Source organism: Acinonyx jubatus, chromosome B3 (assembly GCF_027475565.1).
Source record: "Acinonyx jubatus isolate Ajub_Pintada_27869175 chromosome B3, VMU_Ajub_asm_v1.0, whole genome shotgun sequence".
Taxonomy (NCBI): domain Eukaryota; kingdom Metazoa; phylum Chordata; class Mammalia; order Carnivora; family Felidae; genus Acinonyx; species Acinonyx jubatus.
This window is the reverse complement of record NC_069386.1, coordinates 104,562,132-104,585,940: the sequence shown is the minus strand read 5'-3', so window position 1 is coordinate 104,585,940 and position 23,809 is coordinate 104,562,132. Positions and strand designations below refer to the sequence as shown.

The 23,809-nt window shown below is 38.2% G+C and overlaps 1 protein-coding gene across 3 annotated transcripts in view; it reads left to right on the top strand.

Moving 5' to 3' along the window:
* The window catches only part of RTN1 (reticulon 1), a 351,234-nt gene that overhangs the window by 144,493 nt on the left and 182,932 nt on the right, over positions 1 to 23,809 (top strand). Inside the window, exon 2 of one of the 3 annotated variants that reach the window (XM_053224512.1) lies at positions 14,788 to 14,824. The exons of the other annotated variants lie outside the window; for them this stretch is intronic. Coding sequence (XP_053080487.1) covers positions 14,788 to 14,824 — 37 coding nt within the window. The remainder of the gene's footprint in view (positions 1 to 14,787; positions 14,825 to 23,809) is intronic. 3 annotated transcript variants of the gene reach the window in all.

The following is a 23,809-nucleotide window of genomic DNA, read 5'->3' as shown; positions in this document are numbered from 1 at the left end:
CCTTGAGAACAAGGTGGCACAGAAGTGTGTGTGTGTGTGTGTGTGTGTGTGTGTGTGTGTACACATGTGTATACCAACTTCTAGGTATGGGTGCTGGGATGAGAAGAATGGTGTGGAAAAGAATGCTGGGCTTGATGAGTGATGTCTGCCATGTTTGAAAAATGAGAAGGGAGAGAAGCAAATTTGGGCCAGGATTTATCCCTGAGATCACTCTATTTCTCCTTCCTCGTAAAAGCACCAGTGAACCTGTAGCCAGGAAGGGTAGGAGACATGTCACTATTCTAGTCCTGATTCTTTCCTTCCATCTTCCTTGTACCGTGATGTCACTGCCATTCTCTTATATCCCAACCTGGTTCATGGCCTTTAATGGCTCACCCCAGACTGATGGCTTACAGACATCAAAAGTATTATTACAGAGAGTTCTCAGCTATTTTGCAGTTGTTCTAAATTCAGAGTTTTATATAGAGAGCCTTGATCAACTCTATGTTTATCATTTCAACCACTGCTGTTCCTAATCTACGATAGTTCTGGCATGTATGATGCTGGAGTTCAGGGAATTTTTTTTTCTCCTCTAACATGTGCTCTATGGAGTTGTCCATGGCACCTGCATGAACTAGCTTCTTTCTCTGAGTCTAGAAGAATTTCACATGCTGGAAAATTGTGCGGGAGGATCTTTTAGGGAGAGGGTTCAGTGAGTGCAAATGAATACACTTGTAAAGCTGACATGAGGGGATACTGACAAGTGGTTCTGTGTGTGCTGAGACCCTCCTGGGAAAAGGGGAAGGACGAGGGAAAGGTGGATAGGGGCTGGGCTGTGAAACACTCAAAGCTGCTGGGTGCCATACTGAGAACTTCAGCTTTTATTCTCTGTTGATAATGGAGAATCATTTGAGGTTTTCTTCCTCAAGACAGGAGCTCTTTCAGATTGGTGTTAAGAAAGCACTCTGGCAAATGTGGAAGGTCAGAGTGGGGAGCAGGGTGATGGGTGGGAGGTAAGTTAGGGGCTTCCACAGCAGTCCTTTGAGACATGGTGAGGCCAGACCTTTGGCCAGTGGGTAGCAAGAGGGGTTGGGATGCAGAGATTTTACAAAGTACAGTGGGTAGAACTTGGAGATGAAAAAGACTTCAAAGTCATTTCTGTTTCTGGCTTGAACACGTGGGTGCATGGTGATACTGTTAAGTGAAATGCGGATATAGAAAGAGACAATCAATGTAAAACACTTTCAGAGATAATAGCACTCCATTGCAAATGTAATGTATTAATATTAAAATCACATTTCACTGAACTTTTCTTTAAGGAAATGGTCATACACAGTATTGATTATACAGATGTAGAGGAACCATTAGGAATCACAAAGCTAGTGCTTTTGTAAAAACCATACAAAAAGTGCAAACTATAAGCGCTTTTAATTTTTAATTGATGCAGGGAATCTGCAATGTCAAGTTCATGTATAAGGTGATTAAGTTTTATAGATTTTACTTTATTAGCAATTTATGATAGGGAGAAGCACTAACCAGTTCTGACTGAATATAGGTTGATTGCATAACTGCATCCTTATAATATCATTATTTAGCATCCATAAACGTTAATGAAGTTTTAAACCTTAGAGATCAAAATAAAAGCTTGACAAGTTCTGATAAGATGTATCAAAAAGATCCTTGATAATATATTAGCCTATTTGGTAATTTATTAAAGCAACAGGAGGATTTGCTATTTATTTAACTTTTACTCATGATTATCTTTTTTAAATATTATTTCAAATTGTGGTAAGAAGCACATAATGTAATATTTACCATCTTAACCATTTTTAAATGTAGTTTAGTGATGTTAAGTGCATTCACATTGTGCAACCATCATTGCCATCCATCTCAAGAACTCACTCTACCCATTAAACAATAGCTCCCCATTCTCCCTACTCCCAATCCCTGGCCACCACCAATCTCCTTTCTGTCTATAAATCTGAGTACTCTAGGAGGACTCATTATTTCTTCATCAAGAGAAAATAATATAGTTTCCTATAACCTCTGATTGATGCTCTGTGTTGGCTAACATGTGACTGACTCATTGTCAGAATAACTTTTGAAAGGTTTTTTTTTTTTAATTTTTTTTTCCAACGTTTTTTAATTTATTTTTGGGACAGAGAGAGACAGAGCATGAACGGGGGAGGGGCAGAGAGAGAGGGAGACACAGAATCTGAAACAGGCTCCAGGCTCTGAGCCATCAGCCCAGAGCCGGATGCGGGGCTCGAACCCACAGACCGCGAGATCGTGACCTGACTGAAGTCGGACGCTTAACCGACTGCGCCACCCAGGCGCCCCTACTTTTGAAAGGTTTTCAAGCAGCACAGTGCATTGGGCTTGGTAGAAAAGTAGCATATTCATGATCCTTGGAAAAGTCCTTGAGATGCTGTCCAGTTCAGATCCGGAGCTAACCAGCAGTAGCTGACAGGCAGTAGTCTGAGAGTATAGAATCTGGAGTTGCTTTGTGTTTGAACCATGGGCCACCATTTTCTAATTGTGCAGGGTTGAGCAAGTTGATTGAACTAGGGGAGTCTCAGTTTCTTCATCTGTAAATCAGTAGACCCTTCCGTACAGTGTTGTTATGAGGCTTCAATGAGTTATTATGTATGAAAGCACTTAGAACAGAGGCTAGCTTATACTATAAGCATTTAATCAGTATTAAATACTATTATTTCTCAGGTAAGTTGCTTTCCTGATACCTTGTATTGTCAGTCTGAGCTGACCAGGGAGCACAATTGAACCATGGTTATAGAATATTTTAAGACATCGCTGCAGTCAATGTATTTGAAATCAGCTAGAACTGGTATATAAAATATGGTCATGGTTAGTAAAGTTTATGGAGTTCTACTTTGTGCCTATGTGTTTCTATAGTTTTGATGATGGAAATATGAAGTGTGAAAATTAATAAGGCCTTAACATGGTGACTCACAACCCTGACTACACTGTCTACTATTCAAAAAGATTGTGAATCAAAGCATCAAGGGTTGTCCAGGTTCCTCTGTATCATGACAGAATCTGGGCATGAGGTGGACTGTGGCTCCAGGTAGGGATTTTCTTCCTTTCCATTAGTTGGAATCCTCTTCTGCTTCCCCCAGGACACAGTGGAAGAAATTGATTGCTTCACTTGAAAACTCAAGAGGTTCCCCCCATTCAGCCCTATTCTTTAATAGTTTCCTTCCTATTATTCCACATTCACAGGCTAAAACAGGGTTGTTCTTTCTCTAAGGATAGAGGTTTTGTCACTTATTTATAATATTTTCTGATTGATATGGTAAGGCAAGAAGGATTATATCAGCAGCCCTGTATTCAGAAACCTGGTGATAGCAACTCACTTGTGAATACCTGGTTCATTTTTCTTGTTTGAAAACTTTGTGTTCTCTGAGGTCTGATTCTCACTGTTATATCTCCATGGCCCATAACAATGCTTGGCATGAAAGAGTGTTCAAGGGGTGCCTGGATGGCTCAGTCGGTTAAACATTCAACTCTTGATTTTGGCTCAGGTCATGATCCCAAGGTTCTCGAGATAGAGTCCAGTGTCTGGCTGTGTGATGACAGCATAGTGCCTGCTTGGGATTCTCTTTCTCTCCCTCTCTCTCTCTCTGCCCTTCCCCACTCACGTGCTTGTGCTCTCTCTCTCTCTCAAAATGAGTAAACATGGAAAAAAAAACTTTAAAAAGAGTGTTCAAAACATATTTTTTGAATGAAAGAATACATAAATGAATCAATGAATAGCTAGTTTTCTCTGGTGGAGAAGTGAGGAGATCACAGGGAGACATCTAGAAGCAAAAAAGTCTAAGCCCTGTGTACTTGTGCCTGTGAGAACACGCACAAGTTTTCTTTGTTCTTTTGCCAGACAGGACTCACTCCTCCATTGCTAAACCAGCCTGTATTCTTGCAGAGAGCCTGGGAGTAAGGGCATCCCAAGAGGATGCTTAGATTCCCAAAGCAGCTTTTTTCATGGAGCAAATTAAGGACAAATACAAATCATTGTGGGATTTTGACCTAAATCTTAACCCATTTATTTTCTTAAAATAAATCCCTTTTTTTTCTAGTGCCTTTAAAATGTTTGTAAAAAAAAAAAGCACCATGCTATCATTGTTGCTTTCTAAATGGAAGACTTTGAAAATAAATGATACGAGTGACAAAACTCTAATGGCTTGTAATTAATGAACCTTTTTTGAAGTTTATCTAACCATTTGTAAGGCAATAGGCTCTACAAGTTTTGCATTTTTTTTCCAGTGTCTCACTTTTGTGAAATTGCAACTCACAATTTTATTTCTTTTTAAATTTTTAATGTTTGTTTGTTTTTGAGAGAGAGAGAGAGAATGAGCAGGGGAGGGGCAGAGAGAGAGGGAGACACAAAATCTGAAGCAGGCTCCAGGCTCTGAGCTGTCAGCACAGGCTTGATGTGGGGCTTGAACTCATGAACCATGGGATCATGACCTGAGATGAAGTTGGACGCTTAACCCACTGAGCCACCCAGGGGCCCCTTTGCAATTTCACTTCTTAAATCACATGTGCCTTCCTTTGTCAATTTGTTTTGGCTTATCTTTCCAAGTGCATACAGTTACACTTAGCAGATGTTAGTAGCAGGTATTTAAGTTCGTATAATAGTGATATGCATAATCTATTAAACATCCTCCACATGTCAGGCTGACTTTTAATTTAATTTCATTATACTATTTAATTTTTTAAAAATACTGAGATGTAATTTACATATAGAAAAACAAACAAATCTTATTTGTACTGGCAGGTAGATGCACATCAGGTACCAATTCCCTAAATCAAGAAAGAACATTTCATGCAGGAAGGCTCATTCATACAACTGCTCCCAGTCAGTCCCCCATTTCCAGAGGCAATCGTTATTCTGGCTTCTATCACCACATAATAGTTGTACCTGTATGAAGGGAATATTTTTGTATCTGACTTTTTTCCCTTCTCTTCTTTTAAATTTTACTTTATTTTAATTCCAGTTAACATACAGTGTTATATTAGTTGCAGGTGTAAAATATAGTGATTCAGCACTTCCATACATCACCTGGTGCTCATCACAAGTGCACTCCTTAATCCCCATCACTTATTTCACCCATCCTCCCACCCACCTCCCCTCTGGTAGCCATCAGTTCCCTATAGTTCAAAATCTGTTTCTTGGTTTGTCTCTCTCACTCTTTTTCCTTCTCATTTGTTTTGTTTCTTAAATTCCACATATGAGTGAGATCATACAGTATTTGTCTTTCTCTGACCAACTCATTTTGCTTAGCATTAGACTCTTTAGCTCTAGCCATGCTATAGCAAATGGCGAGCTTTCATTCTTTTTTATGGCTGAGTAATATTCCGTGTGTGTGTGTGTGTGTGTGTGTGTGTGTGTGTGTGTGTGTGTGTGTATGTCTGTGTATAAACACACACACCCCACATCCTCTTTTTCCATTTATTAATCGGTGGATACTTGGGCTGCTTCCATATCTTGGCTATCATAAATAATGTTGCTATAAACATAGGGGTGCATGTATCCTTTTGAATATTTCTGCATTTTTTTTGGGTAAATACCTAGTGGTGCGGTTAAATTTCTGAGGATCCTCCATACTGTTTTCCATAGTGGCTGCACCAGTTTGCATTCCCATCAAAAATGTGAGAGGGTTTCTTTTTCTCCATATCCTGGCCAAAAATTGTTATTTTTTGGTGATTTGATTTTAGCCATTCTGATGGGTGTGACATGATATTTCACTGTAGTATTGATTTGCATTTCCCTGATGATGGGTGATGATCAGCATCTTTTCATGTGTCTGGCTTTTTTTTCTTAATACATGCTTTTGAGATTCATTCATGTCATTATATATATTAAGAGTTTGTTATTTTTGTATTATTGTGAAATATTCTACAATGTGAATATACCACAATTAACATTTACTTGTTGATAAACATTTGGGTTCTACCCTTATTTTTTGGCTATGATGAGTAAAGCTACTAGGCACATTATTGAACATACCATTTTGTGGACCTGTAGAAACATTTCTCTTAATTATGTACCTAGAGGTATAATGGAAAGGCATCGGGTAGGGCTCTTTTAGTTTTATTAGAATTCTAAACAGTTTTCCAATGTAATTCTGTCATTTTGTACTCCTATCAACAACACATGAAAGTTGAAGTTTTCCATATACTCACCATTACTTGCTATTGTTAGACTCTTTAATTTCAGACATTCTAATGGACTAATGGAATCTCCTAGTGCTTTTTCCCCCACTGAAATGTATCAAAATATAATTTACATATAATAAAATGCGCTCGTTTTAAGTGTATGAGTTGATGAGTCTCCAAAATTGTATAAAACCACGTAACCACCATCCCAATCCATTTTTAGGTATAAATGTTCTGTAATTGCCAATTAGGTCACATTAGTATCTTTTTTCATATTTTCTATGTCTGGGGTTCTGCGATAACTCATAATGCCTAATGCATGCATTTTATGGATGTGGAATGGTGCTAGTTACATATCATATTTGGAAAAATTGTAAAAAATAGTTATTCAAATCATTTTTTAAGTTAAATTTTTTTTTTTACAACTCTAGTTCAGGAAAGCTGTTCTATATCCTTACTGTTTTTCTGTTTTTTGTCTACTTATTTTAACTATTTCTTTTTTTTTTTAAGTTTATTTATTTATTTGAGAGAGACAGAGACAGCATGAATGGGGGAGGGACAGAGAGAGAGAGAGAATCCCAAGCAAGTTCTGTGCTGCCATCATAAAGCCAGATGTGGGGCTCAAAGTCACAAACTGTGAAATCACGACCTGAGCCAAAACCAAGAGTCAGACGCTTAACCGATTGAGCCACCCAGGCACTCCTTAACCATTTCTGAAACAGGGATTAAAAACAAACTTTTTTTTAACACTTATTTATTTTTAAGAGACAGAGAGAGACAGAGCATGAGCAGGGGAGGGGCAGAGAGAGAGGGAGACACAGAATTCAAAGCAGGCTCCAGGCTCTGAGCTGTCAGCACAGAGCCTGATGCAGGACTCAAACTCACAAACCGAGAGTTCATGACCTGAGCCAAAGTTGGATGCTTGCTCAACTGGCTGAGCCACCCACGTGCCCCTGAAAGAGGGATTTTTAAGTCTCCAATTATGAAAGTGGATTTTTTCTATTTATCCCTTTAGTTTTTTTCAGGCTTTGCTTGATATAATTGAAGCTCTGTTATTTGTTGCATACACATTTATGAGTGTTATATCTTTCTGATAGTCTCTCAAGTAATTATAAAAGTATGCTAATGCTCCTTATTTTGAAGTGTACCTCATGTTCCTTTCTTATGTTTATTGTTTGCATGTATCTTTGTCTACTCCCCAGCTTTTAGTTTATCTAAATCTTTATAAGCATGTCTTGTATAGACTGCATACCTTTGAGTCTTGCTGTTTTATTCAGTCTAACAATCTCTTCTTTTTTCCTTCAATTTTATTTTTATTTTTAAAATTAATTATTATTTTTTGTTGCATGTGTGTGTGAGAGAGAGAGAGAGCACACGCAAGTGGGAGAGGGGCAGAGAGAGAGAGAGAGAGAGAATCTTAAGCAGGCTCTATGCCCAGTGCAGGCTCTATGCCCAGTGCAAAGCCCAATGAGGGGCTTGATCTCAATACCATGAGATCATATCCTTAATTTATCAAATTTTACTTGGAATGGAAATTTAGCATCTTTAACCACTTAATCTTTACATCTGCTCTATGAAGTATGTATTATTATCCAGACTTTGTAGACAGATGAATAAACATGCCCAAAGAGGGTACATAAGTTGTTTAAAGTAATATATGGGAATATGTGGAACAAAGACATCATCTAAAGAATAGTAGGTACTCAAATGGCTCTGATGCTATTTAGTTCAGTGTTTTTTTCCATATAGTCATTGCTTATGCAAATGACCTTTATGAATAGCATCAAAAAATATTTGCACTAAGGACTTGGTGAAATATCCTCAATGCTTCTCATGAAAGAAATTGACATTTTGAGACTATAAGATTGTTGCTTTCTTGTTGAAAAATTCTTTAATTACATGAAAATATTATTGATAAGTTTCCCCAGGAGAACAAGTCGAGGAATTACAGAGGGAAAATAATGAATGTTTTAAACTTTGGAGGTGGAAGAATATTTTAACTTTGGGTTTATTATGAGAATGAAAGGCTGAAGTGATATAAAATGAAGGTAGCCTACATTTATTGATCATATACTATGTATTAAGTGCTTTTCAAATATTATCACATTTTTTTTCTCTTTATTTCTTGGCATATGTTGACCAACCTCTTCCCAAACCCTCTACCTCCTAGCCCCTGGTAACCACTCTTCTACTCTTTGTTTCTGAGATCAACTTTTTTAGATTCCACATTGAATTGAGATCATGAAGTATTTATCTTTCTGTATCTGGCTTATTTCACTTAGCATAATGTCCTCCAGGTTCATTCATATTGTCGTGATTCGCAGGATTTTCTTCCTTTTTTTAAAGGCTGAGTAATAGTCCTTTACATACATGTATATTCCATTATATATATATATATATATATATATATAATTATATATTATGAGCATGGAAATGCAGATATGTCTTTGAGATATTTTCTTTGGATATGTACCCAGAACTGGGACTGCTGGATCCAAATATTAGCACATGTAATTCTTACAATAATCATATGTGGTGGATATGTTTTCATATCTAATTTGCAGATGAGGAAATTAAAACACAGAAAGGATGCAATGTGCCCAGGATCACATACCTGGAAAAAGAGAACTAGTCAGGTCAACTTGAAAGTCTTTGTTCTTAACCACTATACAAGCTGAAGGTACAGAGGAGAGGGTGGTTTTCAGTTTCCAGCTCTTCTGGACTCTATTTTGTGTAAGCCTCACAACAACTTTGTGAAGTCGATAAATGCAGTTATGATTTTAATGATGGAAAGATGGAGGCAGTGGCTAGGCAATACATATAGTATTGCCATCAGGAAAGGTCTGCTGTGTCCAAGACTCCTCCAAGTCACCAGGATGGACCTATCCTGGAATGGAATAGAATCAGAAGAGGCAGAACCAGATCAAATGAAGTACAGAGCATGTAGTGGGTTCCAAAGGCTGAAAGTGGAAGAGTTTGAAAATGATTCTGGATACCTATTTTGAAAAGTTTGAGAGAACAACAACAAAAAAAGCAAAACGTGGCAAGAAAGTTCAATTCTAGAATACCGAGAAATCAGGTAATCTTAGAGTCTAGGAAAGGCTAAGTTTACAATGCAGAAAAGATCCAATCAAAATTTTTTTTCTCCTGCAAGTTTCACACCAAAAACAGATTTTCACTTATTCTCTATATGAATGAGAATTCTGCAAAGGAAGTTCACTGTCTAAAATTAGTTATATGTATTAGAGAAAAAGCTGAGTTTTCCCTGTGGGTGAAGCTGAATTTGTTGAATTTTTAACCTTAATTTATGGAAAAAAATTCCTACTTCAGAATTGGACTTAGTAAAGGTTTTGAATCACTTTTGATATATTTCCATTGGTTTTCTTGTAAGTATATAGATTCATACTTTGCAAAACCACAGCACATTTTGCTAATGGCCTGAACTTTTTCTTTTTAAGCCTATAAAACTGAAGTAAAGTAAGTGCTTTAGAGAATGCCAAAGGACAACAGCCAAACAGTTAACCTTGGTTCCTCACTAGAATGGATTTATTGAAAGAAGATTACCAGCTCTTTCTTTCGATTGCTCCAATTTGTTTGACAGGTTACAATAAGTAGGCATCACTTTTGAAATAGCAATAATTATAGTAATAATGAAAGGAAATCATAGTATATTTTATGAGCTAATACTAAAGACAAGCTAATGTGTGTTTTGAGCTTCTGAGAGGAAGAACAGGGTTCCTTCCTGTAATCAGAAAGTTTTTTGTAGTAATAGATATATTGAACTTTGATTTCTAGTATAAACTGAGTTACATCTATGTGTGTTTGTTAGGGGCTTGAACAAAATAGTAGAAAGCAAAAAAAAATCTATTATCCATTCAAATGAATTTACTTGATAATCCAATTTTATTGATCATTTTCAGTCTTTCTCTTTGATTCATAATGAGGAATCAGTGAGAAATCTGAAGGATTCTGTTAGTAAAGTAGTCTGGAGAAAGCTTCTCTTTATTTTTGCCTGATGCTGTTTCCTTTTTAAGCTTTAATGATATATATTTCACTAGGGTCCATGAAAAGGGCTAAGTAAACAAGACTGGACCATTCTAGAGAAAAATGGCAATAGTTGAGATAAGCAGAGACAGATTTAGAGGAGATTTTATAGGTGAGAAGCACAGCTATATATCAACGATCTTAATATCCTGAATCACATATGTCTGTAACGGACAAAATATAACATCAGGTTTTTTTGAGCCCACTCAAGTTTCACATGGAATTAAATCTTATGGTTGCAGTGTCCACCTGGAGAACTTCAGTAGATGAAATAAATTAGTATTTTGTTATATACACACAAATGTACATATATGCCAAAAACATTTGGGCTCGTCTTCTACATACTGTATACTGACTTTTTTTTTCACTTTACTGGATATTTTCGACATCTTCTAATATCACTGTTTTTTATCAACATGAAGTCTGTCTAGTATACCATTTTGTAGATGCCCTATAAGCATCAAGTTTTCCAGCACTGAAACTTTGTGGGTTTTTTTTTTCCATTTTTTCACTACTGAAATACTCCTTGATTTTGAACATCTTTGTATTTGAGTCTTTGGTCACTTTTTTTTGTTATTTCCTTTGGATGAATTCTTTGAAGTGAAGTTCTGGGTCAAAAGATATGAATGTTCTTAAGACTTTTGATACAAATTCCTTTCAGAAAGGAAATTTCCTTTCAGAAGGATTGACCTAATATGTATTTCCACTGTGTGAGATTACCTGTTTATCCAAAAAAATTAGGTATTATCCCTAAAATAATTTTTATCAATTTTAGAAGCAAAGACATACTTATTTAATTTTTTGAATACTAATGAAGCCAGTGTTTTTTTTTTTGTTGTTGTTATATTTGTTGCCATTTGCATTTACTTATGAATTCTTAGTTTAGATCTTTTACTTGGTTTTCTACTGTAGTATTTCTCTTGGTAAAAAATCTTTATGCAATAAAGACGGTAACTTTTTCTGTTACATATATTTTATTAATATTTTTCAGCTTTTTGTTTGATGTGTTTACTGGTGTTTTTGACATATAGAAGTGTTATTCTATGTGTGTGATCAAATCTATTACTAATTTCCTTTCTTTACTTTTATGCATAAAAAAGATTCCTTCACCTTGAGATTAAAAAATACTCATTTTTTTCTATTCCTTGAATGTCATATTTTTTTATATTTCAACATTTAATCAGTTTTGAATTGGATATGGAAACCCATCTTTATTTCCAACTTAACCAATCACTTTAGCATCATTTACTGATTATTTATTATCATCCTCTGATTTGAATTACTACCTTTACAATCTACTAAATATGTATTTTTACTTATATTGCTTCTGAACTTTCTGTTCTTTTACACTGATCTGCTTATTAGCATACTAGTTCTACTGTATTTTAATTATTGTAGCTTAGTAATATATTTTATTGTCAGGTAGTATGGTTTCCCCTTTATTTGTGTGTTTTTTTATGGGCCCAGCACGCTTTTGTGTTTTTTTTTAAACATGTACTTGGCCAGGGACATCTGGCTGGCTCAGTTGGTAGAACATGTGATGCTTGATCTCAGGGTCATGAGTTCAAGTCCCACGTTGGGTGTAGCGCCTACTTAAAAAGAAAAAGTAGCATTAAAAAACATGCACTTGGCCATTCTTTTGTCCTTATTCATGAACCTTAATATTTTTTTCTTGGACTACAAAAATAAAATAAAAGACAGCAAATATTTGGTTGAGATGGATATGCTCTCCATTTATTCAGGTATTCTTTTATGTTTTTTCAGAGGTGTTTCACAGTTTTTCTCATGTACTTTCTGTACACTTTTCCTTCTTCTTTGCTCCCTTTTTTCCCCAGGTAGTCTTCTGGACTAATTTGCCTGAAGCATTCCTAAGGTTGTTGTCATCTCTGCCTCTGTAATGGTGACTTTCCTCCTTGACATATAGAAGTGTTTACCTATCTAAGTCCACCTTTACCTAAATCCAAATCCCGTTCCCTTTAAAATCCAGCTTCCACCCCCTCCCCTTTCCAATTTTATCTCCTGTTACTCCCCAACACATGCCTTTTGCCCAGAACAATTTGGCTTTTTTGCCTTCTCTCAATGAAGAATTTTAGTTTTCTTGCCTCTGCCCCTTTGTTCACATAATTTTCTCTGTCTGGGTTGTCATCCCTTCTGTTTTTCCTAATGGTAACAAGTTATAGCAGCATGTCTACTGATGAGAACCAGAGACTAAAACCTCTGGAAACCATGTGTTATGAAGAGGAGTTGTGAGAACTGACAAAATTAGGCATATGGCCTGGGAAGGCCCTTAATGCCTCTGAGCCTTAATTAATCTCTCTGTAGAATGAGGACAAGAATAGGACCCACCTCATAGGATTGTTGGAGTGATAACATGGGGTGATGCAGGTAAAGCACTCGGCAGCATGCTTGAGGAATAGTGAATGCAGTGAATGCTAAAAAAATTTAACTGACGTGGGAGGCGAAATAAAGTGTTCTCCATCCAAAGATGTCCATGTACCAATCCCAGCAACCTGTGAACGTTACAGGGCAAAAAGGACTTTGCGGATGAGATTAATAAGGACCTTGAGATGGGGAGATTATCCTGGATTATCCAGGTGGGCCCAGTGTAATCACAATGGGCCTCATAAGAGAGGGACTGGAGGGTCAAAGTCAGAGAAGGAGATGTGATTACAGAAGCAGAGGTCAGAGCGATGGGAGGAAGGAATCGAGGCAAGGAAATGATTCTCCCCTCAGAACCTCCAGAAGGAATGCAACCCTGACCACAACTTGATTTTAGCCCAGACTTCTCAGCTGCATAAATGTAGGCTGATAAATATATGTTGTTTGAAGCCCTTAAGCGTGTGGTAATTTGTTATTGCACTAATAGGAAATGAATACAATGTTATAATTAATTTTACCATCATCATTAGAGTAATTATTAAACCTGGAAAAAAGAAGCCTTAGGATATGATCACAGTATTCATACAATTAAGGAATTTTCATATGGAAGAGTGATTCTAGGTGGTCCAGGTGGCAGAACCAAGGTCAATGGTTGGAAGTTATAAGGAAAGACATTTTGAGTAATTAAAAAAATCACTTCCCAAAAGTACAATAAAAGTAAATTACTGCTATATTGGAGTAGTTGAAGCAGCCACTGGATGACCTCTTATTGAATAAGTTGTTCATGCACCCTGTAGAGATTGGGACAAAATTTCAGTCTTTGAACGTAGCTTGCATGCCTTTCCTTTTGGTGTGTTTTCATTGTCACGCCAACAAAAGCGATTGCTTATGCACATTCTCTCTGTGTTTTGTTCCCATTACTCTTGGATGTCCCACCTCCATGGTATTTATCACATGTGACCTTATGTTAAATATTTAGATTCCAGGACTCTTGAGAACCTGGTCAGTGTCTTGCACAACTTAGTAACTTTCACATGGCTTGGCATGGTTTCTCGAACTCACCAAAAATATGTTGAAGGAAAGATTAAATTCATCACAGTTCAAGTGTATAAAATATTCATATTTTCATCCATCTTCCTTTGGGTTGGTTCATGGAATGAGAGACTATTTCTGCAGTTATTTTAATGTTGATTCGGATTTTTATTTTCATGAAGTTATGAAACCCAGGACATGTGGGTAATACCTGTTGAAAGGAATGTCTACTTCTCCGCCTTAAAATCTCTGAGATAATTAGTGTTGTTTTAAGACCCTAAGTTTGTAGGCTTCCTATTACTAAATGCTTTCCATTTGTCTTTTATACGATTTGCCTGCAGGATTTTTGAAATCCATGCAGTCTCTTGGAAACTTGAATTCTATTCCTGATCTGTACCAACCTTAAACCCAGGCCAGAGGGAACTCTGTGACCTGGATCTTGTTCTTAAGAGGGCTCTGTGTATCACGAACACTGAGACCCAAAGATTTAAAGACTTAAAAACTCTCCCATCTTGTAGAACTTATTTTTTTCCAAGTTCAGAAACCAATTGAGCAAATGAGACTAGGCAAGGACTCAGAGGTGAGATTGTGGGAGTCCACAAGGAAGAAGGAGAATATTACAGCTTCTGTCCTGGACTCTAAAGGGTGCTGAGGCTGCCCGGGCTCCCCAGGTAACTGCATTCCTGCTCTCTGCTCTGCTCAGGCAGGCTTGTTTTGGGAGGCCTCTGGAAATCCCAAGTCTGGGAATTGGGAGTTGCAGGAGAAGCTTGGTTCTGTGAGTCCTCTCAGGGTTCCCGGAGGCCCAGCTTCTGTCCTGCCCCCGCATTTTCATGCCCTCGTTCAGGCTTGCCAGGAGTAGGGAGGGCCCTGTAAGAGCAGCTCCTTAGCCTCTAGCTCTTGGGGCCCAGGAGAGAATGTGGGCTGGGAAGAGGCACAGTGTGATTTATTGCTTTTATATATGAAATTTGTGCTGTAAGCCTCTATTTGCACTTTTGCCTCAGGCCCAGCAAATGTTAGGGGAGGACCTTCTTCTGACTCTACCAGCTTTTAACTTTTATCTTGGACTTAAACAAATAATTTTTTAAAATAAAAAAAGAAGATAATATTTTTTGTTTAGAGGTGACCACAGAATGGCTTTTTGTCTAATTTGTTCACTGTTATATCCTATACCTGTAGGGGTGCCTGGTACAGAGTGGGTGCTCAACACATTTTGGTGAGTAAATGCATAAAATTACTATTTTCTTCTTCAAAAAACAATTTTATTGAGGTATAATTGACATACAACAAACTGCACGTATTTAAAGGGTGTACTGAGTTTGACATGTATAAATCTGTGTAACCATCGTGACAATCAAAATAATGAACATTCCCACACCCGAAAAAGTTTTTTGGTGCCCCTTTATATTCCATCCCTTCCACCCCTAGCCCCCAGTCTGATTTCTGTTACTATACTAGTTTTCATTTTTTAAGATTTTACATAAATGTAATTATATAATACGTACTCCTTTTTGGTTTAGCTTCTTTTATTCAGTATCATTATTATAAAATTCATCCATATTGTTGGGTGTGTCAATATTTCACTCCTTTTTTATTGCTAAGTCCATTGCATGGAAACACCATAATTTGTTTATCAATTTTATCTATTGAGAACCACTTGAATTGTTTCTGATTTGGGGCTGCTACAAATGAAGCTGCCGTGAACACTATGTACAAGTGTTCATATGGACATATGCTTTCATTTCTCTTGGGTAAATACCTGGGAGAGAATGGCTGGATCATAAGGTAGGTATAGTTTTAAGTTTGTAAGAAACCACCAAACTTTTTTTCAAAGTGCTTGTACCATTTTATATTCCCACCACCTTGTGAGAGTTCCAGTTCCTTTGTATCCTCACTGACATGTCGTATTGTCAGTCTTTTTAATTGTGGCCATTCTAATAGGTGTGTAGTGATGTTTCATTGTACTGTTAACTTGAACTTCCCTGATGACTCATAATGTTGAACATCTTTTCTGTTCATATTTGCCATCCACATATCTTCTTTGATGAAGTATCTGTTTGAATCTTTTGCCCATGTTATTATTACATTTTTTTCTTACTGAGTTTTGAGTGTACTTTATATATTCTGCACACAAATCCTTTCTCAGATATGATTTACAGATGTTTTCTCTCATTCTGTGGCTTGTCTTTTCATTCTCTTAACAGTCTCTTGGAAGAGCAGAAGACTTATTTTTTATTAAGTCCAATTAATCGATTTGCTCTGTTATGGATTGCTGTCTTTTATGGATTTTACTCTTGTATCTAAGAAATCTTTGCCTAACACAAGGCTGACAAAGGTTTTCTCCTATTTTTTTTCTGGAACTTTTATAATTTCAAGTTTTGCAAATAAGTCTAAGATCCATTTTGAGTTAGATTTGTATATGGTGTGAAATACGGCAAGAACTAACTTCCTTCCCCCTTTCCTTCCTCCTCCCTCCTTTCTTTCCTTCCCTCCTTCCTTCCTTCCTCCCTACCTTAAGTGGATATCTGTTTTTTCTGGCATTATTTGTGGAAAGACTCTCCCTTCTCTCCTGAATTGCCTTTTTTGAAAACAAGTTGTGCATAAACTCTCTTGCACTGTTAGTGGGAATGCAAACTGGTACAGCCACTCTGGAAAACAGTATGGAGGTTCCTCGGAAAGTTAAAAATAGAACTACCCTATGAGCCAGGAATTGCACTACTAGGTATTTACCCAAAGAATGTAAAAATACTAATTCAAAGGGATACATGTACCTCTATGTTATAGCAGCATTATATATAATAGCCATATTACGGAAGTGGCTCAAGTGTCCATTAATTGATGGATAAAGAAGATGTTATATATATATTACTTTATTACTTATATTACTTTATTACTATATATATTATATATATAACATTATATATAATATATATAATATATATAACATTATGCTAAGTGAAATAAGCTCAGAGAAAGACAAACACCATATGATTTCACTCATATGTGGAATTTAAGAAATGAACAAACAAAACTAGCAAAGAGAAAAAGAGAGGGAGAGAGGCAAACCAAGAAACAGACTCTTAACTATAGAGAACAAGCTGATGGTTATCAGAGGGGAGGGGATAGGGGGATCAGTGAAGTAGGGGATGGGGATTAAGGAGTGCACTTGTCCTGATGAGCACTGGGTGTTGTATGGAATTGTTGAATTGCTATATTGTACACCTGAAACTAATATAACACTTTATGTTAGCTAATCAGAATTAAAATAAAAACTTTAAAAAAAAGCTGTCCATGTAAGTGTGGGGTCTATTTTTGGACTCTATTCTGTTCTATTGATCTGTCTTTAAGCCAGTACTATACTCTCTTGATTATTATAGTTTTACAATAAGTTTGGACATTAGGTAGTGTTTGTCTTCCGACTTGGGTCTCCTTAAAGAAATGATTTTTGAATCAAAGGGAAATTCTGAAGTATCGTTTAGAAGAATCTTCAGTGTTTCAGAGCTAGAATTTGTTTTGGGGAGCAAAGATGTCTATATGACCTTTGTTATTGTTTGTGCTCTGAAAAAAATGGAGTTACCATATTATTTACTGGAGCATGCACAATCTCTAAAGCTAATGTATAAATCATGTCACTAACTTTTTAACTATTATTTAATGTTTTCCGGCAGTTTAAAATTTTACATTACTAGTTTGAATATTTTCCAATCACAACGAGACAGTCAATATTTACTCTATTCTTTTTCAATCTTTCTCTACACCTTAGATTTATATCACCCATGTGAATCCATGTGGATATAAATGTCTTGTTTTCAGATAAATCTTTGAGTTATGAGCTCTTTTTCTAGGTTTGTAAGCTCTGCATCTTGGAAAATATTTGTTCAAGCTTCAGTTTGGCAGTTACCCAGATGTGTCTTGTCATTTATTTTTCTCCTGAGGCCCTTTGTCATACTCTCTTCCAGACGTGCTCTGTGTACCTCATTTATAAAGATGCTTCCTGATGTGTAATCTTTTTAGAGTGCAGTCTTGACTTGCTTTGCATAGTTTTTTTCTTGACTACCCCTGCTGTAAAGGGAATGAGGGGGAAAGTGACAAAGTGGGTTGATTGCCTATTAAAGATAAATGAGAAGAGAAAAGATAAATACATTGTCTATAACTTATTATAATTATAAAAAATTATTGTGAAGTGGAGAACAAATATAATTATAAAATATATCTTTATAAAAGATACTAATCTTTTTATCTTTAAAAAATCTAAATATAATTAATTATATTTATAGGTAAATATAATGACCCTGTTCTGATCCTTACAACCCTGATTTCAGGTTATAGTTTTTCCTGTCTCTGCTCTTTAGGTGCTTGGCATGAACTGTGACTCTCAGAAACCCATGGTTTTGAATCTAAGCCAGATTTGCCAGAGTTAAGGGGGATGATCTATGTGATGCCAGGGAAATGCTGCCTCAGAAGGCCTCAACTAGAGGGGCCATCTTCTGTTCTCGAGAGGGTGAGGCGTGAACGGTGCAGAATGTTGGCTGTGTAAAGGCAGGTGGCCCTTCTTTAGAGTATAGTGGAAGGCAATTGGTGTTTTCTAATGTCAAGAAGCTAGCACAGTCATAATTTAACATTTTTTCTTTTGATTTATAACCTATAACTTTAACTTTTATCTTTAAACCCATACTTGCTGGGAAACTGATCTAAAACACCCTTGTATCTTCTTATGAACTTGTCCAGGACACCTTGATTAATAATAGTAATAACAATAATAATGGTAGGTGATAGTTATTCCTTCCACCTTGATTCCTTCCACCTTGATTAATAATAGTAATAACAATAATAATGGTAGGTAATAGTTATTTAGCCCTTACTACATGCCAGGCACTGCTCTAAGGGACTTACATATGTTAACTCATTCATTCATGACAACCACCCTGTGGATGAGGTCTATTTCTATCCTTATTTTACAAAAATTGAGGCACAGAGAAGTTAAGCACTCGCTGAGGTCACACAGTTAGGAACAGAGCTGTTACTTAAACACAAGTGATCTGCTTCTTAGTTGGGAGGGGACTCAATCCTCTGATTTTAAATGAAGAGAGGACTGAAGAGGGTAAATGATCTGCCTCAGAGGCACCCGCTGTCTAGGAGCCAGAGCAGGGATTTGTCCTCAGGTACTTGTCACTCCCTCGTGGGTGCTTTTCCACAGTGCTTTTTCCCTGCTACCCTCTGTTGCCTGACTATAGTCCCCTTTCCCCTGGGCTCCCCTTTCTTCAAGTCTCACAGAGCTCTCTTTCTGTTATCCCTGCCTGGGCTGGAGAACTCCCTAAGCTTCCTGACTTAATGAGCAGTGCTGGTGTTGCAGGTTCTGTGGGTGAGAGGGTTGGGTCGTCCCTTGTGGCTTGCTGTTTGATCATTTTCTTACAGCATGCACTTGAAGAGTCAGCACAAAGCGTCTTTAATGCTGGCACTGAAGAAGTTTGGCTACTTTAATATTCAGACTCATATCCGATGAAGCTGGGATTGCTTTCCAGCAGGCATTACCCACATCGATCCAGATTCCCTATAATGCCTTCAGGAAGGCATCGTAACAGCTGTGTGGTGCTGGTGGGCAGACAGCTGACCATGCAGAGAGGGCTTCAGAGTTGCCCATTCTGTGGCTGACCTGTTTGGGTGACTGTGTTCCAGTTAAAATCCTTTCAGAGTTTACTCTGCTGTCACAAGAAAATCGTACGTAAGAGTAAACACATGCCAAAAATACTATTTTTGAGAGAAAACTCTTCAAAAACCAGTGCCCGATTGTACAGTTTGTGTATACAAGGTACAGTTGTGTACCTTGGGATACCATAGTCATTAGTGTTATTTGACAAGTATTTTTGGTTTTCCTCTGGGCACACTCCCATTCCCTGGAAATTAGGAATGGCCGTGTGATTTACTTTGGTCGATGGAACATGAATGGCAATGTCATGCACCTCACTGAGGTGAAAGTTTTAAGAGCTGTGTGCTTGGCCACATTCCCCTTGCCCTGCTTCCTATAGGTGGAGAGGTGGGGCCTTTCTCAGGCTGGTCGGCGTGTGAGGACTGTGGAGCCTGCCTGGACAGGCCGCATGAGCAAGAAATGAAACGTTCTGTACCCCTTTGCTTGCCTGTTTGTTTGTACTTTTCATATGACAGTAATTACAGATTTATAAGAAATTGCAAAAATAGTACAGAGAGGTCCCTTGTACCCTTCACTCAGTTTTCTCCAATGGTTCGATCTTACATAACCATAAAACGCTGCGTTAAGTTGCTGAGATTTGGAGGTTACCTCAGCATTATCTATTCTATTTTGATTAATAGAGATGCTTTCCTTTTTAAAAGTATGTACCTTAATTGCAGGGACATGAAACTCTTTCAGACTCACATCATATTTTAATTTCCCCTCTTTTATCAAACAGTATATATATTTTTATATAAATATATATATTTATATACACACATATATTTATTCTCTTTCTGTCAGATCACAGGCTCCCTAAGAGAGCACATCTGATTTACCTTTGAATCCCTCCCAACACAGCAGTGTGTGTTGTGCACTCTAAAATGTGTATTAGTGAATGAATGATAGATTGCTGTGTAGAAAGGATGGGGAATAAGAAGCTCATCTGGGGACCTAAAAGGTGCTAAATACCCTGAAATTCACCATCATCCAGCTGCTTCAATATTCAGCTATGAGATCAAGCAGAGATGTGGTAAAAGCCTAGGAGGTTGCATAATACAATATTTGGCAGAAGTGGGGCTGGCAGAGAAGGCACTTACCATACAGCTTTATTCATTAGGCATAGAATTCTGTCTTGCACCATTTTTAGGCCACCTTGGTTCCTTATTGCCTATAACTTTTTAGTGGTTTAGAAACTTTATCTGTGAATGTATGTCTTTAAAAAAGTTTTTTTCATGTTATTTTTGAGAGAGAAAGGGAGAGAGAGGGGGGAGGGGTGGGGGAGGGGAAGAGAGAGAGGGGCAAACATAGAATCTGAAGCAGGCTCCAGGCTCTGAGCTGTCAGCACAGAGCCCGATGTGGGGCTCAAACTCACGAACCATGAGATCATGACCTGAGCCGAAGTCAGATGCTTAGCCGACTGAGCCACCCAGGTGCGCCTAACGTGTATCTTTTTAGAGTCATGGTTTTCATACTGAAATCGTGGTACCTCTCTCTTCCCCACTATTAGATTTTTCCACCATCTACTTTTGGCCTATGAGACCCCCAAATCACACTGCCACTTATAGTTAGCAGTGCATTTACCCCTGTGGCATAGCAGGGAGGAGCTGGCCAGACAAGAGCTGGGACATATTTGGACCACTGGTGTCTGGATTAAGGCAGTTTGCAGTTCCTGTGCTGCTGGTATGCAAAAAGATGCTCTGCAGCCTTCACTGCAGGCCACAAAACACCCGCTCATCCTCACCAATCTCTTCTTTCAGGCCTCTGTCATCTTCCCTCTGTGTTCCTATCTAGTGTCTTCCACAATCCTCTTAAGGTGGGTTTTGTCCAGCCCAGAAATGAGCACAGCTCTCCAGGGAGAGTCAGGCTTGTCGGAACATAATCCCTGGCTTCGGTTTAGGTATTACAGCCAGCCTCTCTCTCCCTTTTTCCCTCTTGCCCTCCCTCTTCCCCTGCACCCCCTCCATTATAATGGTTCTACTTAACCCAATACTTCAATACCGAGAAAATGATTCCATCATGGTGTAGACTTGATCACATTTGTTTAATTCTTCAGCTCTCCTTTTAGAATAAAAATGAAGGACAAATGTTTGAAGGCCTTCAGGAAATAATTGAAAAGATACACACCAAATGTCCACGTCAGGAGAGATGATTCTGAACTATCGTTAAAGATATAAGGTTGCATTTGCCAAGCTACATTCCAACGTGAGACGAACGAAAGTAAACAAGCCTCCTGAACTCATTCCCTGGGAGGTAAGTAGGGTGATAACTTATTTTGGGCCTACATGGCTCATTAAACACGCAAACACCCTGTCCATTGACTTGTATGGGAGAGCTTAGAGCAGATACCAAGATGAGTGGAAACAAATCATACCTAGGCTGCAACTTCTGGGAGTATGTCTTAAAGAACTATTTGAGATCAAAATACTTGTCTCAAGTGAAAATATATCCAGAGGAAATCATAAGGAAGTTTGATACAGAGCAGAGGAGAGAAGGCATCAGACAGGGCTATTATGGGTTACTTGGGGTGGCTGACCTGAGCCTTTTGTTGAAAGCAAGATAGCAACCGATTTGAGAAGGCTGAGCTTCTTATTTGTGAAGGACAGACAATGACTGAGGCTTTCTCCTGGGATGAGGCTGCCTGACTTATTTTCAGTTCCAGCCCGATAGTCCTTGGAGCGGATGTAAAGAGTTATGGAGTCTATTGTTTTCTCAATGTTTCCATGACTAGTTGCTAGGACTGTGTATGCAATGAGTGTGGGCTGGTGAATGACTGGGTGGGCAAAATAAAATGGTCTGCTCAGGTTGCTATGACAGCCAACAGGAGGGCAAGTCCGGTGAGAAAATGAACCCAACCGATGCAAAGGAGAAAAGTGCAGTAAGAATCACACATGTGCATGTCCTTTGTTGGCTGTAGATTCATTTAGTGCCCCCAGATCTTCATCTGGTTGCATGCTTCTTGCCATCCAGATACCAGCTGGAACGCTGCTTCCTCAGAAGGGCCCTCCTTGACCACCTGCTCTAAATACCACACCCCACGTCCCAGCACTCTCTGCCAGTCAAGTCTGTTTCTTTTCTTTGTACTCATCATTAGCTGATGTTGTGTTTTGGGTTATTTGTGTACTGTCACTAGCATGTAATTACCATGAAATCAGGTGCCTGTCCTTCCCCCTGGTATCCTCAGAGCCTTGCATGGATCCTAGCACCGAGTAGGGGCTCAGTAAACATTTGCTATACGAAAAACTGCGTACTGCTTATGACTCATCTTTGAATTTTAAATTTCTGGCTCCAAAGCATTTATTGAGCAAATGTAGGCTACTGTAAAGCGGGGAGATAATTCCTGTGACCTTTGTCTTCCTTGTCATTTGGTCCCAGGAGCTGTCAGCCAAAACAAAGTGTGGAAGGAACTCAGGGGCTTCCAGTGAGCTGCTCAAAATTGTGGTTTTATGGTCAGACTGGGATTGGAAACGTGGCAGTCTGAATATGGAGATGAAACAGACACAGCTTGCTAGAACATAGAACAATAATCACTAATAGTTATGAAGCACTTACTATGTGCCAGCTCTTGCACTGAGCACTTTATATACACTGTGTCACTGAATCCTCGCAACAGAATAAAGGAGTGAGTTCTATTATTGTACCCATTTTACAGATGAGGAAGCTGAGGCACAGAGCGTTCAAGTGACTTACCACACATCACCTAGGTTTTCAACGGTGGAGCCAGCACTCAAATGTACATCATCGGCTCATGCTGAGAAGTGAGATGGTTACTTGAAAGTGTACTTTGTGCTCATAAATGTGTGTTTTCTTCATCCCTCCTCTTTCTCTTTCTCTTTCTCTTTCTCTTTCTCTTTCTCTTTCTCTTTCTCTTTCTCTTTCTCTTTCTCTCTTCTTCTTGGTGCTTTTCTGATCCCTTGATATTGTGGTTTAATGCTTTTATATCAGCTTCCCTTTTTTTTTTTCTGTCTGGTGGGGAAATATAAGTATACCGTGACATGTTTAATCATTCAAAATGTGCAGGTGCCCATAGAAAAGCCAGTGCTGAAGAATGAACTGTGTGAGCCAGGCTACAGAGCCTGGCTACCACAAACTGGCAGGTGCTTAACTCCACCAGGCCTGGAACGAGCGGCACATGATGAGGTTACAGGCTTCTGGCCTGAATTCCGTGGCTAAATGGCTTGGTGACATTGTGTGTGCCATTTAGCCTGTACAGCCTCTGTTTTGTTTTCTCTAAAACTGAGGGTAAGATGGGGCATCAAGGCAAGTTGAACTTAAACTTCTTTGTAAACGCTAAGAACACGTGATAACTTTTCTGCATGGCCTGTTGTGCTTTGTGTGGACTCAGTGGTCACGGCAGGCTGCGTAGTGGACAGCTCCCCCTCAGGCTGATAAAACTTTGAAAAAACAGAAAACGCATTTTAATGACTTAAGTATTATTTGACAGCAACTTACTCTGAGTTAAAGCACTTTTCCTGGACCCCCTGCAGGCTTTCTAGGGGGAAGCTAGAAGGAGAG